The 21,900-nt window shown below is 40.9% G+C and overlaps 1 protein-coding gene across 1 annotated transcript; it reads left to right on the top strand.

Moving 5' to 3' along the window:
* Positions 1–543: 543 nt before the first annotated feature.
* On the top strand, positions 544–21,805 carry LOC135491000 (uncharacterized). Its single transcript, XM_064776614.1, has 2 exons — positions 544–1,456; positions 20,419–21,805. Exons 1-2 carry the CDS (start codon positions 760–762, stop codon positions 20,613–20,615), a joined length of 894 nt encoding a protein of 297 aa, XP_064632684.1. The 5' UTR covers positions 544–759; the 3' UTR covers positions 20,616–21,805.
* The last annotated feature ends 95 nt before the right edge of the window (positions 21,806–21,900 follow it).

Genomic DNA, 21,900 nt, shown 5'->3' on the forward strand with positions numbered 1-21,900 from the left:
ACTTGGTTGTTATTTTATAGTTGCCTGGGTACCACTGGTCAAGAAAAATGATGTTAACAGAAAAAAACTCATTCTCAAGGCACCTGCCACGCCCCTTTTTTTATCTCTCCTGTGCTTCACAGCGACGTTAGTTTCCATGGACCGATTTTAGACCTACAAAATGATGATGACGTCATGGATGACGTCAACAGAGGTCAAAAGGTCACCAATTTTCGGGTTTGCCTATCTTGATAGGAAAATTTTGATTTTTATGCGGATTCCCGCTTTATCACCAAAGATTTCCAAACGTTGACACCATTAGCCGAGTCAACGCAATATTGCAATGTTCATATTGGTGATCGATGTATGGTGCAACCCCGGTGTGTTGACAAGAAATATCGTTATGTCTAATGGCAAAATCTAAGTGTTACTTCGCACAACTATCGCAGCATCTAGTTGAAATGATAAATTGTAATAATCACGAAAAATAGGCCCATAGAAGGAACTACCTATGAATGCGATCTATTTTGACGCGATTACCTCCTCCGCCTGAATCGTACCGAAAACATTCCACGATTTGTAACTACCTTTAGTTTGAGCTGACGATCGGTTCAAGTGTGTCGTCGCTCTTGGATTTGATATCATCGTTTGGGTAAACGTCCCTTGTAATAAATGTGGTCAGGTTAAAGATATTGCATTTCGGATATTTTGTCGTATTTCATTACTTAAACCTTTTCGGTGTTCACTTTTCGATTGACACTTCAAGCAGTGTCGCCGGGCATGGCCGCGTTTTGTAAGATACTGCTTCTTTTGGTGGCCTGTGCTGTGACAATGGTTGCATCAAGAGGCCACCACAGGCATGGACACGGTTTTCATCACTTAAAGAAACACTTACACAGACTTCATCTGAAACATCTGAAGGAACAACTGCTGACAACACTCATGCCTTCAACTTCGCAGCCACTACTCGCAACGAAGGAAAACAAAGTCGCTGAGGAATACAAGATTACACCGAGCGTCAGCAACGTGGAGTTCGAACCTACAGCCCGACCAAAACAGCTGTTGGCTGAAGCTGAACTAGACCAGAAACCTGAAACTGACATCTTCGAATCAAATCCGGAAGTGAGTGATTTAAAATCGAAAGTTGAGAAGGAAACGGATGCAGAGACGTCAATCTGGGGGAAACCACTATCAAAACAACCAAAAGAGGAAAAATGGATAAGTTACGATGAGTTAAAAAAGGATTTTAAGTACGACGATAAGTCCACGTTGCCTATATATGATAAGCCTATATATGAGGAGAATGACATCAGTGCGCCAGGACCCCAGACGAAGGGTTTCAGCCCCGTAGCAATGCCTAAAAGATTCGTGTCTTATGATAAAAATAGGGACGGGTTCATCTCCATAAAGGAGCTTCAGAAGGTGACTGGGGCAGTCGAGCATTCCGACCAGGCGTTTAAGGATACGGATAAAAACGGTGAGTCCACTCTGCAACTTGTCGCCTTCCGACTCCTTCTGCTGTTATCTGATATAGCTTTTGTCCCAAACTGGCCACCCCCCCCCCCCGAATGCCTCTGAGAACCTCGTCCTCAAGCGTAGGTCTATACTATACTATAGCGTAATCGTATTCATTGGGAATTTATCATAACACAACCGCTGACCATGCTTGAGGGGACAACTTATTTGGGCAAAGGGGTTTGTGTGGCCGGGAGGATAAAATGTTTTTCGCTCCATTGTGCCCGACTTGTCCCCTTAAGAGAACGTTATACTTTTTCTTTGACTGGTACATGTATTAAGTTTTATGAGAACAGAAGCGTTGTCATTATCATAAGAGTTAGCGTTATGATGTGCTTCCCATTTAAGATAAAATTGTCTATCCGGTTCTTTAGTTAAATCAATTTGGAACACGCTAATGGGTAGTTGTTCCAAGGAGGAAACTGCATATCCTCTCGCGGAAAGAAAAGAGATACATACACGGACACGGTGATGCAGATTACTTTGATGTGTCTTGCAATGGACAGGCACTTGGCATCCTCACAGAATTTGAGAGTTTTATACTACATGTGTAATTGTATGACTAATACGTTTTTGGCTTATGCAATTAACTCAAGAGTATTGCCGATATTGATTCCTTGTCGAAATAAAGCAGTCGTATAGTTGGAAGTTCTTCCCTTCAAGGACTTCGCATGGCTGGCGCTGCATCGTAAAGCAGCGTCGTCGAGGTTTTTCAAGAGGAGAGGAATTTTCTTTCGTATTTAACACACCTTTCTTCTCTCTGATACTGCTATTACAACATAAAATGTCCGTCAGTAGGGGCAAGAATGCCTTTCAAAGATTTGCCAGATAACACATCGTACTTGATACTCCTTGCTAGAACTTATGACGAGATAAGCTTATCGCTGCAACTATGTCTGTCCAGAAGGAGCATGCCTTTGGAGATAATACATACATCGTACCATCTAGGAAATCCCCTTCGCTCCATGACGCTCATCCTGAGATCAGGCTTTTTTACTCCTACATCATGACAAAATATCGCCAGGATGCATGAAGCTAGAATTCACCGCCAGAAACCTGATAAGGTCTGTCAGAAGGAATATCTTGTGCCTTTTGATTCTATAAGACACTCCATTTGTTTGATGTCGCTTGACTAAATGGAGCTATCACGAGATCTTACGGTCGATACCGGGGGATGTTGTAAGATTACTTCTAGGCATTGACAAATTATTTCATCTGGGAGATTCATAGTAAGGCTGGGGTCTAGAGAGGTCTATCGCGTCCGTAAATATGCCGCTGGTTCTGCATCGATATGCAATGGTTGAAAATATTAATAGCTCGGTGAGTTAACGTACTGTTTTGTTTGAGATAATGATTAACAAATTACTCCACGAACTCATCCGCTGTCCACAGAAGCGACCAGCACCCCTCGGAAAAAGATTTTCTCAATTGACCTCTCCTCCTCAATTTTTTTCCCTTTAAAATATCGAGTTTGTAATGAATTTCCATCAGATTCCAGTTTCACCCCCTCTGAACATTCCAAACAGTCCTTTCCATAGATGAAACTCGATATGTTCCGCCTGTCACCATCCGCCACTTTGTAGCTTAAAATCGCAATAAACCTGTATTTCACATGGTGAAAATCATTGTAATCATATTCATTTATTGCGAATTTAAGATAGTTTAGTAATTTGTGGGATTTTTTCCGGAAATGACTGTTGACACATGTGTGATGGCTATGTCTATAGGTTGTGTCAATTATGATAGTGTATGCAACTTAACACTTCACATTCATTGAATAACTAAGGACAGTATGTACTTGTCGTTTTCCCTGGCCAACCCCTCTAACAAGTCTAATTGTAAAAACCTGATATAGATAGTAGCAGTACCACTCATCCCAGTAAGAGGTTCAGAAGTGTCACTCTCTTCTTACGTTATTAGCCTGAGAGCCTGCTAATGAATGCAAGTCTCGCCAGCAAGCACCAACTGCCGGGTGTTCATCTGAACACCACAAGCACCACAGCAGTATAAATCGTCAGGGAAATGTACCCAACATCTAACTGCATGCTTGAATATCAAATGAAATCTAACCAATGCCTCCTTCCTAAATTGTTGAAGAGTTTTTCGATCCGTTTTGCATTTATGATGCTGATCGCAAACAGGACACATGTTTTGATGTTGTACTTTGATAAAGCAGTTTTATAGCACCCGTGATAGGCCTAATTGTTGGAATTTTATAATGGGTTATAGCCTTTCACTCACAACAGCGTATTTTGCCCATTCCTGGCATGATACTCAGGCCAGCATGATATCAAAGTGTTAACAGGCCCGGAATTGTCAGAATATCAATAAAGGCTATATGCAAGAAGTGTACTTAATAGATCACACGTTAAACTATAGAATGAACCTGTCATTTATGTCACCGAAATTCCGATCATTATATGATATGTCCATAATTACTGCTGCTATGATTTCGGAGCGTTCACGAAATGTTTAGACTAGTTAACTGGCAGACACTCTCGCTTATAGACAACAAAAGGCTTTCTGTGTTATTTCTCAGTAATTTTTTTTTCATATGGACGAGACACGTATTCACCACAGGAATACCAATCTGATTGACACGAAACAAAAATGATTTGCCGACATAGCATGTGTGGGTAGATGGTAGTTATGGAAAAAACTGAAAAGTATGCCATCAGACAGTCGGAGACATGATAGAATGCACTGAGGTTTTTTTCGTAGGCCCACTCTGTTCGATGCGTTAAGAAATGACTGCCAAGGACAAGAACATATCATAAAATCTATATCATGCTTACATAGGCCTACATTATGAAGAAGACAAAAAAACGGTGTGACATGTACGTTTTCCATTTCTGACTGGAATTCCCTCATTACTGAATGAATCAACGTGCTTCTCCGTGCTTCCCTGTTAAAAGACCATGGATCTCAACTTGGGTACGAGGAACGTTAAAGAAGTGTTCCTCCGATGTAACATTTGTGGTTGTCCCCCATATTTTTTACTAATTTTATTGTTTCAATACAATAGACATAGAGGGACCAGGACTTTTCAATAAGAGGAAACACAGAAAAACGTGTCAATCTATCTCACAGTCTTCCCAAACAATGTTATCGACAGTGGAATATGAACAAGAACATTGGTGCTGTGAGTGTCCCAATACAGGCTATACAAAATGTCCCAAAAAGTTCGACTTCTTTAGCTCAGTAGCCTCTCCTCTTTTTCAAATTAGCGGTTTATTGACCACTACCTGAAAGCTGTACAAAAAAGTCAAAATATGTCAATATCAGTTCATATTCGTATTAAAAACTCGTTAATCATGTTCAGTCATCTTCATGATCTGGTCACTAATCGGCCAAGGTTGTCTCAATGATATGATAGCCGTTAACTCCAAAGTCTTGTCTAGATTTATATTACAATGTTATATAATTGACTGCATTATCTTTACGTGGACATTGTGGTTCGAGAGGTTTATACATTGGAGTTCGTTTAATATCACATGCTTGGCTGGAGAGCATCGTGCCGGTTCAGCAGTCGAACATATCGCCTGGAAATAGTGTCCGGCCCCATTGTATTATGACGGACTACGGTATATGGTTATTTTGAGATAATGACTGTCTTCAAGATCAGACCTGAAAAGCTCGTGATAGAATCCTTTGTTCTCCGGACTTTTTACCCTAGGATATTTCAAACTTGTACACCTGAACAAACCTCTTAGTCCCAGCCGAAGACAGTCGTGACATTTGAAGGAGGTCGTACTAAAAGTTCTCCGGACTTTTTACCCTAGGATATTTCAAACTTGTACACCTGAACAAACCTCTTAGTCCCAGCCGAAGACAGTCGTGACATTTGAAGGAGGTCATACTAAAAGTTCTCCGGACTTTTTACCCTAGGATATTTCAAACGTGTACACCTAAACAAACCTCTTAGTCCCAGCCGAAGACAGTCGTGACATTTGAAGGAGGTCATACTATAAAAAGTAGATTGCACGAACTGTGCAAATCAATGCATGGGCAAAGACAAGGACATCCTAGGATCATCATAAAGTGTCCAGGAACACATTTATCGTGGGCTTGTGGCGCCTGAGGACTCAATTGGCGCGATCAAAGGCTGAGACAGTCTATACGAAATCCTTCGCCATACATTTTGATAGATGTTCAAACATCGTGAGTCAACTCAAGGTGTGCTGAGTAAGCAACTGCGTTGTTTCTAGAGAGGAAAGTTGTGTATATTGCAAATATACCAGCAGCTCATTACAATCTAAGAATAACAGAACATTAGGTATCACAAAAGATGTACGGGCCAAATTTCTCCATATCCTTTGCACTTCAATTTGTTTTTTAAACAGATGTACATTTTTTATTTTTGCACATTGTTTTAGCATTCCATTATCTTATGTGTTGTTACCTAAAACTTATAGTGCCATTGCATTTCATTTGAAAGATTCAGGGAGAAAAAGCTGATTTACAAATTTGCTGATAAACATGTATTTCTACTGCCAGGTTGGTGTATGCCTGTACACCCCTTCGGTGTAGGATCAGTTGAAGCCATGCACTGGTCAATTTAATGACAATGTTGTGTGAAAACTTTTCCAAGTGCCCTGGCATTGTGAGTTAATAACAGTGATTGTGGTCGAAGTGTAGACAATTTGACTTTGCTGTCTGTTTAATACCGGGAAGTGTACTTGTAGGCTAGTGTTATCTTTACCTAACCAAAACAGTTGGAAGTGCTTTCTGATCTATTGCCCAAAGCTTTTTGGGGATGGGTCTTCAAAAACTTCAACGTTAGTCATCATGTGGACATTATTTTAGTAGGTGAAAAGACATACGTGTGTTGTTTTTTAAACATAGTTCTGATGGGCTATAGGGAAACCCCATGCATAAATCTACTAAGAGTAATGAAAATAAGCTCGTTCTTGGCTTCATCATTGTGTTTTGGACAAATCACAGATGTATATGAATTTATCGTGCAGCATTTCAGCAAATGTGTCTTCAAAACAGCTAAGCATTGATTCAGATCTGTTGCATTCTATATGAGAGATAATGGTAAAGACCGACTGACGCAGAACGACCATCATTGATTCTCGATACTCCCCGCATACCCTTTCAATTGGAGGATATCTCGAATCTCTAAGCTATTTTCCTTTATAATTAAATGTCAACCGCATCCGAACCTCAGGGAGACTATTTTGTCTCAATGAACTGCTGGGCAAATTCAACTTCTTGACGTGATTAGGCTTTTGCCCTGGGGAAGGTTTCCAATGAGGGGAAGTCTAAAGTGGCAGGAATTTAACCTAAAGCCAATTCGACCTAACTTGCACTCGGCTTTTCATTGGAAAGATAGCAATATCCATCGTATACAAATCTGACTTATCCTTTTTTTAATCAAAATGCAGCAGCCATGGGAATATTAAATATTTACTCTGTCTGTTCGCAAATACGTGGTTCTTTAAATAACAAGCGGCCATCGAGTCCGACGGGAGTTGTCCTGAGTTAACTGTTTCATAATAACTGCCTTCGCAAAAAACAGATCTTCTCTGTTCTGACAGATAGTTGTCTTAGCAAACACATACACGTATATTGACAGGAGAAATGACGAGCCGCAAATAGATACATTTATACCAGAAGGACTATTGCCAATATCGAAAAATAATAACGACTGTCTCGGCGGGAATCGCCGACGCATATTGTTCTTGTCAAGGCAAATAATAGGCCAAGGCTTTTTTTCTACCGATGACCTATACTAATTTGACCAAAAAGCAACTCTTTGCAAAACCCTACATTTATAATATATATATAATACATGTTAGTTTATAAGTACTAATAAAACTCTTAGGCTATTTCAAAGGCCTTATGTCCACCCGGTCAAAGCTAAAACATTTACTGTTTACTGTCAAATCTAACCGTAACCGTGTTACTTCACTTTTTCTTTCTCAAATAATATTTCATAAGATAAACGAATTTCTGTTGTTATAACCCAATGATGGTTAACAGGGTCAGCTGATATCAGGCTAATGGCATGGAGATATTAACTTGATGAAATACATGTTATATCAGCCAGACGCAAATCATCAGTGGGAGTCTGCCCCTGCGACGAATTTAAGTTTTTCATAAAATTTTTTCAGTAGCGCTTGAAATTGAAAAGGTTATCTAAAGTCATATCGTTTCTTCGCCGAGTAGACTATACGTCTCATGGTAAAGGCATCTTTGACAGGCAGCACATCAAGGAATTCTCGATCCCATAGTTTTTGTAGTGTAATTTGTCACATTTATATATACCGGTGATGCAGAATTGCCGCTAGTTCAACCAAATATTCGATGGCAGGCATACAGGGTGGCCGAAAAAGAGAATTTGCTCGAATCTCGTGATAATCCCAAATATAGCCCAATACTTCTTTCTACACTGTAGAGTCTATATTGTATAGAGGCTATACGTGGACTACTTTACCTTATATTCTTCAGAGGAACAATTGATCGAACTTCGAAGACACGTTATCAAGCCACTGGCAAAATTCTGCCAAGCTTTCTTTTCTGATCAGCCATCCCTTCCTCGAGGAAAATAGTCTCATTAGCGAAAGTTAAAGGGGCCGTTTCATGTTCCTATATATTTTAGTCACGAGTCTGTCATATCGGCCAACAAAATATCAATCAATGAAGCTTTTCAGACGACCCCCTTGAGGCAAAACATCAAAGTGTTACAACTGGAGGTAACTTAGTTTAGATTCATCGCTTCCCGTGGCTCTTCTAGGGTTTCGAGGGAGAGTGGGCGGAGGCCAGGAGGCAGCCATGCATGTTGAATGCTAATACGGGCAAGCTAAGGACGACAGCTTGTATGTTACCCACCCATAAGGAACGCTTCAGTGGTGTGGCAAAGGATCCGGTGTTAGTACAGGAATAATCAGTTCTCCCAATTTCCGATGACTAAGTTTGACCGGAACTCACCCCAAAGTAGAGCTCACTGGAACATGCCGCAAAGGCGCAGAGCTGCTGCTGCTGCTGCTGTTCTCGTCGTCGTCGTCGTCGTCGTCGTTGTTGTTGTTGTTGTTGCTGCTGCTGCGGTTGTTATAGCGTATAAAGGAAGGTAATGCCTTCCTTCTTCTATAGCCCGGGTCCGTCCTTTAACATATCATCAAACTGCTCAAAGAAGCAGAAACAAGGGAGTGTGTTATCTGTGATTGCTTCTGCTTGAATGGTCATGAGAGAGATGTCTTGTTAATGTCTTACCGCGAGATCATCAGCCTTAGACAATAGGTGATAAACTCACGTTTATATCTTCAACTATCAATATTAACACACTGCTCCAGAAGTAAGAGGAACTTTCAACTGAAGGCTTCCTTGCGCTCTGTACCAAACAAGGCTAAATACCCCCTTCATTCAGATTATCTCGGGACACTAATGTAATGTTTTCGTTGACTATTCTATGTCATCGGAATAGTATTCCAGAGTTTTGGCAGCTTCAAAGTAATACCGTCTAACTTTAGTATGAACTCTTTGTCAAAGGTGGATACGATTTATTTGTGTGTGAGTATCGCAGATGACATGACCTTTCAGAGAAGTGGTGCTTTCTACTCGTTATTTTAGCATTTGCTTTTATTTAAAAAATTCCCATCAGGGTTCTTAGCAGCATAGTGTCGTGAGGAGATGCTTTTCCTCAGAGATGCAGCTCTATCTCGTGTCGCTTTCCAAATCGCATTAGTTTTGAACGTGAGATCGGCACATGATTGTCTCCCCGTCTTCGAAAGCAAGAGGATTAAAAAAAATTACACTTTCATCTCTTTTCCATTAACAATACAAACGAGTAAGGATACAGTCAAGTGAAAGGCTGACTAGCATCTGATTATTCCGTATTCATATCGGAAGGACAGCAAAGCATACGCACATGAATGCGCAATGTCAGAGGACGTGTCAGAGTAACGCTATACCATCGTAGAGATCGACGTCCGAAATGTGATAGCTTATTGTCAGCCTGTCAGCTTGCTTTGATGTGGTCCATCAGCTTGCAAGTTTGCTTAGAAGTGGTACATCTGCTCATCAGCTTGCTTTGATGTGGTACATCAATCAGCTTGTCAGATTGATGTGGTACATCAGCTTGTCAGCTTGCTTTGGTGTGGTGCATGTATATACTGTATATTTCTACCCCGGTCAATCCACTTTCAATGATGAGTGCCACTGAGGGCGACTCCTCTTCTGACAATGGCAGCTCGGGTTTCGCTAATGCGGGGTTTCCGGTTCCGTCCGTCCCTCATTAAACGAAATAAATTATCCCGGAACATGTTTTCTAATATCCGAGTAGATTTGAAATACTTAAACGATGCTATGGAAAGGCAGAATACTTTCACGCTCCGCGCTGTCTCCACCGCTGTAACGTTACCTCCTTTACGGAAATTAACTGGGTGCGTTTTCTTCCGTGGAGGAATTTGCTCTGAAACTGATGAAAGCTAAGCTCAGACTGAGGATGCAAAGGATATTTGAAAACGCAGTTTTTTCTAGGACGCACTGTCTCATCTATCTTACTGCTCAAATAATAATGAGAAGACTATACCACTCTGTACCACTCTTACGATACGAAAAGTATTCTTATCCGCCACTACTGACAGATAACGACGAACGTTTTTTACATTTGAGGACATTCTTTTCCCAAGGGTCAAAAAACCTACTAACCTCTGCCCCCGTCCCTCGCTATCTTTCTCTACTGTTCCACACCACATTCCATTAATACTGAAGTCCCCAGTGGTAGCCAAGTGATTGCCGGTTAAGACTTCGCCTACGCCTCGTGTCCCCATGCCGACACACCGGCAGTGAATGTCAATCCTTATGGATATACGCACAACGACGGTAGATCGGCATGCGTGTCCCTGGCCCCCTCTTCTTCACGCCCAAACGCATCAAAATATCATGATCCAAATCCCAAGATTATTACTAAATGCGAGTGTGATCCTTGGACAAGAACGACGAGACCGAGATTCCATTCATTGATTTGATACGACTGCCTCTCCTCGCCGAGAGTTGCACCTGTGCACATTTTACAATATGCCAATTCTGGTACTACCCGATTACTTCACCAGCCTCTTACTATGGGTTCTAACTGGAAACTCGTTAGCACTGAGCCTTGGTGCCTTTGCCTTTAAAATGTCAAAATGTGTTTGAGTGGCCAGAAATAGTGAAAATCAAATGATGCAAATCTAGTAATATCTTCGATGAGGTTCACGTCCTTTGATATAATTGAATCCTTCCCATGAAGTTGATTATAAAATAGAAATGCTCCCTTGCCAATTACCATCAGTAACGTTACAAAGTCATTCCGCGTTCACGTGTTCTGACGTAATGGAAGTCAGTTTTTCAACTCTCCTAATTTCACTGAATTGGCATCATGTCATAGGGAAATAGCTGTGGACTGATATATGGGTATCATTGCGTTACCAAGGTAATCACGTTCTCTAAATCAGCAAACTAGATTTTCGCGGCATTCGATGAAATATCGTTACATGTTAATCGAAATTATTACTTTACTTTAGGAATCCAACCATGCAGGAGAGTTACAAAATCGAATGAGTTTGAACTGCCGAGAAGGGCCAATGACACTGCATGTCTATACCACTCCTTTAATAGGAATTTAAAGCGAAATGACGTCATTCTATGTGCTTCGAAATTATCCGCGCTTGGAAAAAACGTCCGGAGTTGCATACCTCTCCTGAAAAGGAATTGTTTACTGTTGACTTGAAACCTACCACGTGTAAAATGTGTGGACGTCATAACATTGGAGAATTCATTCTGATCAAGAAATTATCTTTTTTCACAGTGACTAGGTTAGCAGAGTTCGTCTTAAAAGTTCTATCCGTCATTATGTTGAAATCTAGTCACACAAACGCGTTTGACATTTTTTTAGTCATTCACTCTTGACAGTTCAAGACACAATGTTATACAGGTTGTGGAAAAAATTAAAGTGTGTTTTCCAAACAACTTGAGTTCAAGTATTTTAAGTTCAATCATTTGTTGGGACGATTAGATTCCTTGTGGTCATATTGGATAATTGAAAAATTTAATCAACCTGGTGAAGGATAGTTCTCTTTTTTCATTTAAACTTTTTTAGGATCGTGCAAAAAAATACTTTAGGGATAAGAAAAGCTTTTAAAGTTCCCATTAGAACCCTTCTCTGGTCCGCTGGATCGGATGGTGAAGCTGATAGCATGGTCTGAATATCTTGACCTACACATGTATAGCTTAGTGTTGTTCCCCTCTCCGGCTCTGCATTGATACTAGGTCTTCACAGTAGGGACAAACGTTCTTTTATGAAAAATTAATAGCACTGGCAATCGATAAATGTATACGCTTCTGAAATAAACAGCCTTTTCGGCCGGGCCAGCAGCAGCAGCAATCTGAAAGCTGATTTATTTTCTTTTGTTTTTTTTAATATTTGGTTTTCAATACCCGTAAGATGGAAGACTACATGTATTGAAGTTTATCGTTTTCTGCATGCTTATTTAATGGTCGCGCACGCGGTAACTATATCTTTACAAATTACCCACTCTCATCCATATTTCTCATTTGTCATCCGTATAGCTCATCCCCAAGCATGATTAATGAGGTTAAAATCTTCTCACTTTCAAAACGGCTAATTACCCCAATCCCCTGACTTCAGTGTGGTATGCCGGTTCTGCTAATGGTGCTATATCCGTCACCTTCTTCTAGCAGGTGATCGGGCGTGAGTGCTTTACAGGTGATCCTAACATATACATTTTTTTGCTCAGATTATCAGGACCTTCAAGGACTAACAACAGTTACCATTCCTAACCGTCGTCAGGAATTGTGATGGCCTCATTATTACATTATCATTACATCACATTATATAGTGTATCTTTTTTTCTTCCACACCCAGTACGAACTGCTTTTCAGTTTATTGTTCATTTCCTCGAATGAGACAACGTTCAGGCAATAAACCTTTTCATTGCCTCGATTGACTGTAATTACTGCCTGTTATGACCTCTAAGTCAATAAAATATGTACTAGTGGATTACCGGCTCATATAGGACTATCAAAGATAAGTATTACCAGCTGGTATTACAGAGGCTTTCGTCCCTTGACTGCTTGATTCATCGGACTCGCTCATACACTTGGCCGCTGTAACGTTGTTTCCCATCTTTCCTTGTTTCCATGTAGACATCTGGAGAGAACATGGCCTTTCTATAGGGGAAATATAGCAAAAAAACCCGTTTCAATCTGACGTCTCTTAGGTTTCCCAAACAATGAGAGAAAACACTCAAACACATATATAAAAATGTTACCTCTGGTTTCTGTGGTTCCTCTTTAGTTTGAGTTCAACTTTAAAGAAATCTATTTCGATTTCTCTTAGCTCTTAGATTCTACTGACAATTCCATCACACGGTGCAACATACAGGAACAGGTTACAAACTATCGCAATCTCTCCTCAAGACATCTTAATACGTTATACCCCGTGTATATTTCAGCTATAGAACGATAGGTATATTCCACGGGTTTACATTGAGTAGATAAGAACAACTCAGGTACTGGTATAAACACATCATATCAAAATATAGGGTTCTTGGTCTTGTCAGTTCGCTTCTCTACAAGATAGAGTGTAATTCATAGCAGAGGCTGGGGAGATATAAATCATAAAGACAGTACAGCCTACGTAGCCTGTCAGAATCGAGATAGGTAGCAAAAAATACATGTTTTTTCCTGAATTGGTAGCTCCAGTCTAAAAGAAAAAAAATCACGTGGGGAGAGCAGTTAAAGTTAACTTTCTTCATTAGTAATTTTTGCAAAGGTGACCTGGCCTGTTCTTTAATGGCCCCCAGCGAAATCATCCTGAAGCCGCCCAAGGACGTATTTTTTGTACATATGTAGTTATGTAACTGTCTGAAATTTCGTGGTGTCAAATTTTCCATTCATCACAATATGGTCTTTCGAGAGGACAAAGTCACAACCAAAAGGCGGGGATAAGTTCGCTTTAAAGGTTAAAGCAATATACCTATCTATCGTGGTGTAGCAAACATGTCGAACACTTTTCAGCCACCCACGAAATTATTTACAGCTTTATCATGTGTTTTCTAATACCTGCGTGGAAAGAATGAGCTCATATTATATCTTCTTCCCGGATACCGCTAATGGCTCATGAATGAGTGCCGATCTTTTTCTCGGCCACTTCTCAACTAATTTACCTCTGGCATGCATGTCTGGACAAATCGAATTCTTTTTGCCAACTGCCAAGTTGATAAAGGTCGAAGTTACTACCGAGAAGGCTACGACCAAACTGAAAACATGTAACCAAGACACTTCGCAGAGTATCCTATATCGTCATGTACATCCTGTATTACGTCAATGTACAGGACATACCAGATAAATTGGGTCAATTAAAAATTTCTGGCTAATTTCCAAAGGTTAACAAGGTTGGTTGTAAGATTGCTGCAACAGTCGCAATTACGAGATGCGAAAGTAGGACGTCCTCATCGGGAATGTAATTGCTATAAGTGCAAACGAATAAGTATGTGTGTAATTAGCATATGTCCGTGTTGTGACATTGGATTTTATTCTTTCTTTGTCTGGGCTCCTGACCACACTTTCGCTGTCATAGGACCGATACTAAACCCCGAGATCGAGGCCGGCGGACCAGGCTGCTGGTATGAGCCTATCTTTGCATCACTGTGCGCTATAGGTCTATCGACTTAGTGACACCGTGGTTTTCGCCGAACAACAAAAATATCATAGAACACTGTGTCCCTAGATAGTTTTTACAGTAGTTTTCATCACTCACCGCTAAACCAACTCGAATATAGCTCCCTCCAATTTGAACATACCGGCCCATTGCAAGACACTGAGAAAAAGACATCCGTACATCTATCCTTTTTGCTGCCCCAATGCTAGTTACAGACGGACAGACCTTTGAACAAGCGCCCTCTAATCTTACCAGTTTTGAATTTTTTTGATTGGACCATCGAGAACGCTATCATACCATGATTACTGGTGGTAACAAGCTTAATGTTTCCTTAGCCTGGAGTCGGCTCGCTGTCGTCTTCTACAGATTAGGTTAGATTGGTGGTATGAATGTGACATTAAATGATATAAATGTCTCTGCGGACGGTACGGTCATGGCGGGTAGCAGCACTTTAGAAAGACCATGGCAACGTTGGTTGATGGATGGAAATGCATTGACATTGCATGTACATACATGTGGGGAGGCCGTTACATTGGACGGTTAGCACTTTTGAAAAGATGTTCTGACGGCGGCGTGACGGCTGCTCATAAATCTGTATTCATTTCTGTCGCATTTGATAATTTCACCTAATAATGAAAATGTCACAGCAGCCAATAATTCTCGTACGTCGAATAGGGCCACAAAACAAGAAAACTGAGACGCGGACAGCCATAGTAGTACTGCCGATTCACGAATTGGCAAGATCGAAGTACTGCATCGAAACCTGCAACCGCAGTCCCTGCGAACGACAACTGCATGCGCGTGAGGGCTGTTACCGTGACTATACTTCACCTTTTAATATTTCGACAACGAAGACGTTCCCAGCACAATTTTCCTTTGTAAATCAATTCCCGCTATCGCTTTGTCACATTTTCATTTGGTGAGGCACTGAACATCGTTACTAGTTACTTAGCAGGTTTCCTTTCATCAAATCTGGCGGAGCCAAATGATAAAACATCTAATAATGCTTTGGTCTGTTACCCACAAAAAGGTCACGAAATTCATAACGGTCTCTCATTAGTAATCGCGTGAGACCTCGCAAGTCTGATGCCTGAAACATCCCCATTCCGCCGCCGACCTCTCCAGAATATTTTTGTTGAAAGAAAGAACTCAAGTAAGCAAGCTAAGAAGCATGGATACTTATCATTTTCAAATACCAATTCTAAGAAAATACGCCAATCATTAAGACGTTAAAATTTATAAATTCCTGCCGGAGGCAAGCTTTCTTACCGAGAGAAAAAGTTGAAATTGGTTGAAAAGCCGAGGGAGTATCACCAAGCGTTACGGCATCTCAGTAATATCGAATGAGCACTGAGGCACTAAAATGAAATTTACTTGAATGCAAAGTATTCAGTGAATGTTTGGGATTTGATAGGTGTATAAGTAATGAGTATGAAGGCTAATTTTGTGGCTGACTGATTACGCCAAAGTCAACTTTCTGGGTCCATTATACCCAACCCTAATTTGTCATCGACGACAGTGGCCTGTCCGTAAGGGTAACCATTTATTTGCTTCGAGAATTATTCATCGCTCAGCGCGTTTGGCTAGTTCACAAGGAGACTGAGTAAACGCCAAGGTGCGATGATTTATTGATTTCACATTCCTTATAATGAAGAACAAATAAAGACAGTAGTTCATCTTTTCTTGTCTTCAGGGATAAGGTGAATAAAATATTGATTTCGCGACCCTTCTCCACGACGAAGTCTGAAGTACCAGCATGGAGCTAACATATATAAGTGTAGCTTCATGGAAGTACGAAGGTCTGTGGTGTCAGTATTTTTAAAGAGGCCTATAAGTTTGAATGAAAATATTGGCTTATTGCCTTTCCTCGCGGCCTTCGCTTGGTGTACTTAAAGATTTAACATGTTGGGGGATGTAATACTAGTATATACATTTTGTATTTAGTGTCACCAAGAATGCATAGACTTGTCTTTATGCCTTGGTGTCACAGAATGTGCCCAAAATATGAATGTAAAAGTCCAGCAACGCCTACAATCGACTTAGAAACCTATAATTACATGCACCTTTAAACAAACGATTGTCCTTCCATCTCACTGCAGACCTTACAAGTCATACTTTGCCTAAGAGATTTGGTGTCATAGTAATTAAAGAAGCCCCCAACATGGCTAATGGCTACTTCCATTCATTGGATCTAATGTACCCGGAACTACGAAGTGCGTAGAATGACACCTATGGTGGGCTATACACGTACAGTACATGTACTTTCTTTACTTTCGACCGACCAAAGAGTCTAGCATACTGGCCGGTCAATATAGAAACGCTTTAGATATACAATGATGTACATGTACATGTATATGACGGGAAAAATGTCAGATTCTGCTGACCATACATGTAGCTCCCAATTGTATCACTTTATTAAATTTGAAAACCATAAAATAATGGTAAGAGCTGAAGAAAAAAATATCATTTTTATCCCTCAGCAAGTAATTGAAGTCTCTTTTGTCGTTGATAGATAACTTTTGACTAGTTGTTTTTTTAAATCCTGCGAGTAACTCCATCCGACTTTGAGTATTACTAGATAAATGTATTGTAGTGCCGGCACTACTGATAACGCCGTCCCTTGGACATCCTGGCACCAGTGGTTCAAGTTTCAATTTACTCCCCCTCTCGATATTTCCAACTCTTGTGTACGAGGTAGGAATCTCAGGATGTCCCTTGGACCGCTCATCACCATAAACGCCAAAAGCCACATCGTCCACGAAGCAAGTTCTCTTTGAAGCTGCAAAACTACAGAATCCATTAGTACTATTTTTCAGCGGTATTGCCAGTGCATGGACAATGTCAACAACACTTTCTGCTGCCACGACAGAGGTAGATAAACAACTCAAGACATTGCCGTTGTTGACTCAATCTGAATCAGCGATGTCCGACGTGACAAGATGGATTTTTAGTAGCTACGTACAGTGCGGTGATTCATGTGACGTATTAGATATTGTAAGCGGTTCCGGTTGTTTCCGCTTCAGTGGAACACCAATGTTTCATGTTAACTTAGGGAAGGGGCTTGTCTTTACTTCAACCATATCCTGGTGATAAAGACGGTCCGATTTCGATGCAGCAGAATCAAGCGGACCAACATACAATTCGTAGTGTATCATGTGAATCCCCTCGCCGTTCATTGCCAGTATAAGGCACAGCCATGTTGCCACGACTGATCTCTGATTCAGATTGGGTCAACAGCAACAATGTTAGGACTGTCAATAATTGTAGCAGCAGAAAGTGTTGTTGACATTGCCCTGGCAATACTGCCGCAAAAAATAGTACTTCGTGGGTGTTATCTCTCGATCTGTCACATTTGCGACCTCCGATATCAAAATGTGCCGAATGACCCACTCCACTTTTTCTGAGCATTTTTTTCTTCATTTTCATTAGTCATTTGTAGTGTGATTCCAATTGTGTTGTAAAAGATACAAGCATTTACCAGCCATATCACCTATTGCTTCCAGATGGGCGGTCGTACGACGTGAAGTCCCAACAAGTCTTGTCACCTGAGCGCAAGTCGAAAGCCTTGTAAATATACACACTGCGTGCATAGAGATAAACTGACGCAAAACCTATACCAGCCTACTTTATGTCTTCACGTTGGCTTTCCTCCGCCAAGTCGCATTTGTCAACTGGTCTGTCACCGCAGTGCATGGTGTCTAATCGCCCATCATGACACTTGGCTAGATCCCGCTGTAATCCAGCCCATTTATTAAGCTTTACACGGAATAGTTGGTTGACCCAGAGTCTTGACTCTGGTTGACCACCGATTGGCTAATGCATCCTTCGATGAAATAAGCAGCTGAAAGATATCTTACCCAAATAAGCCAGTTAGTTTCTTTGCAGGCAAATTTGTTGAAACTTGCTATTTATATTATCTGGCAATGTGGAAATTTATATTCAGCACGTGTATTACGCAGTTGGAAATTTTCAAATTCAATAACGAATATATATCAATGTTTTACCCAACGGCGTAGACTTTTAAACAACACAATTCCAGGAGAACCACCTCTTAAACAAAAGAAGAAACTCTGTATTCTGCTTGTTTATTGCTTGTGTAATATACATACATAATATTTACTTTTGTGTTCAGTAGGTGGCGCCTCCGGTATTCTAAGGATGACACGTGATCTCATCCAACTTGTCCTATCATGCGCGCCCACTGATTCCCATCAATATCGTGGTAACCGGCCACAGTCACAACCAATGGTGCATCAAATCATATCATGAAGAGCTTCATCTCTCATAATGATGGCCCGCGGATGTCACTTGATGGCCAATTGCTCCCAAATTTCTCCGCTGACCGTATGATCCGCGGCCGATGGCCATGCTGATGTTGTTATGTGAGTGATGGATGCGCCAATCGGAAATCGGTTAACTGTGGGAATGTTCTCTGATTTTGTTGACCGCTTCGCCACGGATGCCTTTTCTAACTTTATAAGCTTACATATAGATGTATTCTCTACTTGACAGTGACATCACGGATGTAGAGCAATCCGTCCTCTACATCCGTGGTGACATCATGCACATTCTTATATGCAAGATATACGTGAAGGTACAGTGTGATAGTACTGCGGTGGTTACCATTCATGAACGCGGTTATATGTAATTATACTTGATGCATGCAACAGGAAGCATGTCATTATACACCGGTCACCGGCAAATAAAGTGACGTCCGTGGACTAGTAGACGTCGTTTTCTGGTAGTATCAGTCCCCTGATTGATGCTTAATTTTACTTCATCGGGCTTAAGGGCCGCGGGGAAGCAGCATAACAACCCTACGCCACAATGCCCATCTTCAAGATTGCTCCAACAATTTAGTTGACGCTCATTTCCGTAATGATGAGAACACTTATTGTAATAATGATGAGGCCACTTCATAATGCCCAGGATCCGGTGAACCATTCATGAGTATAGAATTCTGTGTTACACCCTATCCTTATATGGCTATCAAACATCCCACTGAAACCAATGCTGCATATTGGGTGATCAACTTCCGTCTTCCGTCGAGATCGATTTTGTAATAGGAAGCCGGTCATTACGCACCGGTCATCGGAAATCAATTGGTCTCTAGCAGGTGACATCCGTGGGCTATCATTATTCATGCCATTAGACGTGGTTTTCTGGTAGTATCCCCTGATAACATTTGATGGATCGTTTGACTGCGCGGCTGCGAAAACCAGCGATGGGTATAGTTGACCATTGACTGATTCTTTTGCTGTCGCCATGAAAACACGGAGGACTTCTCCGTGATGAAAACTTGTTGAAAATCAGAACATCTCCTTGACATGATGAGCCTTTTTTTCTTCTCATTCGCTGCATAGACTGGAAGCTCCTGAGTCGATTTTAAACTCAGTAGTCGGTCGGAGCTGGTCTCTGTCTCCATATATATAGCTGGTCGTATCGAAGAAGGTTCCCTCGTGTCCAGTCTCCTTTCGGTCGTTCGTCAGTCTCAGACATCCTCCCAGGATGTGCTCAACAGTCATGGGTCCGTGTCGCATCGATAGCTGGAATACGTTACAACTATCAGTTTGATATCAGCCGCATTTTGGTCATACCTGATAAGCGATGAACATCTATTTGGCATTTGCCAGTCCTAAATCGAAACATGAGACAAGACCACTAATGAATATTCATAGGTTGGAGGGTCGAGGCCTATCAATTAGACGAGTGCATGTTTTTTACTCTCAAGTACATATTTGGAGAGGTATTGAAAAAATATTGGCTGTGGCAAGTCTACAGATATAAAGAAATTATTTGATGAAAAAATTAATTTCGAATTTTGCTAATTGGGTAATAGGGGGCGTGTTTTGAGTTTTTTCTGCCAGTTGGCTGAAAACAGTGGAAATATCAAAGTCTGTCTAATTTGTCGATTATAAAAAAATTTCCGTGGTCAATCACCAATTTCCATCGCACCAGTTACTCGCAAGACTAACCCGTATATCATATCCGAATTTCAGTTTCACTACTTGACGCGTTCTTTGATGCGTCGCTGTCAAACATTGACAATTTAACTGCTAAAAGGCTTAAAAAATCAATTGTGGTCTTGTCTCACATACAAATACCTTATCTTTTCAGGGAACTGGTATACATGTATATTCATTTTCGCAGAAGAGTTTATAGGCGCCAACTCTTTTATCATCCTGGTGCATGTAGCTCTGTTCCAATGGGGTTTTTTTGGCAGACTTTAACGAATTATACCTTTCGTATCGTTTCAGGGGATGGATACATCAGTCCAGAAGAGTTCATGGGCGCCCCCTGGATTCTTGAGGATGACCCGGACCAGAATGCCCAGTTACAGGAAACCAGGTCATTCCTAAAGACCCGGATGCAGGCCTTGGACGGTGAACCGTCCATGGAGGATGACGATGGCGATGCGGACGCGGAAGACTGGTATCCGTTGAACGATGATTAAATAATTTTCCACCTGATGGAGAAAGTGACACCTGAATTGAAATACACCATAAGCAAGAAGAAGGAAGCCAGACTTTTTGCATAGATACTGCGTACAAGCGTACCGGGTTATCCGTCAAGAAGAAGATCACATTCGTTTTGCAGGGTGTTTCAATACATGTATACCATACGAGTACGTTACTTATTGGCTATACGGCTGCGGTATTGAAATATGCACTTGTCCATTCTAAACAATAACAAAGGGCGTAACCATTGGACTGTTCTTCCTGTCTGTACAGCAGGGTATGTTTGTGACGCGCTAATCCATGGTTGATTAATGACCAGAGTCGCTTAGTGTATAAATTGGTCCAAAAAAGAATTCTCAGCAAGTATAAAGCATTGTTTTTCGACATATCGGCCAACGAAAAGTTTTCAATACCTGTGCACTGGACGAATATGCGTGCGCATCCCAAAAAATCGGAGAAGGGCAAATGCCTGACATCTTTACTTCTGGAGGCGGAGTATATTGAAAACAACTGGTGCCAGGACGACTCAGTGAACTGTCATTTAGTGTTGTGTGGATTTGTAAAGATAGAAGGCGACGTTCTTGCCTAATCAGGGAGGAATAGAAATACATTGTACATGAGATATTTATGTCTCTTTTATAAAATGAACATCTATTTGTAAACTGATGATGAATTGATGAACTAGTCTTCTACGTAATTATAGTATCGACAGCCAAAATACCCTTCTTGGTGTCTTGGAGACTATAGATTGGAATATATCTCATAGACTTGTTTAGTTATTACGTCATAGGAAACAAAAATGTACTTGACTTCGATTTTTCATTTCTGCATGTATGTATATATGTGCAGTGCAGCGGCTATATGTATTAGTGTATGTACTGTACGAAAGAAACTTAACTTGGCTGCTTTCTCGGGGTTTTGAATCTGTAGTAACCAACAAAACGACTACCATGACTACAGCAGTTTTGTAAATTCACTGTTCTTCCGTGGTGTACTATTCGACCGTTTGAAAAACTCTGACATGTGATGAAATGTTGGGCGTGTATAATGGGCCCGTTATTTCATGATAGCTGTTGTACACTGGAGCCAGTGTACACTGGTGTACATTTTTATGTAGTCAATGGCACAGTTGATTTCGTCATGCTGCTTTGTAAAATACAATAAAACTTGTTTTTTGTACAAATTATATACATTGAAATCAATAAACTGTTATAGACTCTAACCTGAAATTCATACTACAAGACATTTTACGGCGAATTAAAAAGTTCAAATCATCTTTTC

The sequence above is a fragment of the Lineus longissimus genome, chromosome 7 (genome assembly GCF_910592395.1).
Source record: "Lineus longissimus chromosome 7, tnLinLong1.2, whole genome shotgun sequence".
NCBI lineage: Eukaryota > Metazoa > Nemertea > Pilidiophora > Heteronemertea > Lineidae > Lineus > Lineus longissimus.

Bases quoted from the DNA above. Each gene is read 5' to 3' on its own strand.
- LOC135491000 (XM_064776614.1), top strand. From the start codon at position 760: ATGGCCGCGTTTTGTAAGATACTGCTTCTTTTGGTGGCCTGTGCTGTG. The intron at 1,457-20,418 runs GTGAGTCCACTC...GTATCGTTTCAG, and splicing joins TAAGGATACGGATAAAAACG to GGGATGGATACATCAGTCCA.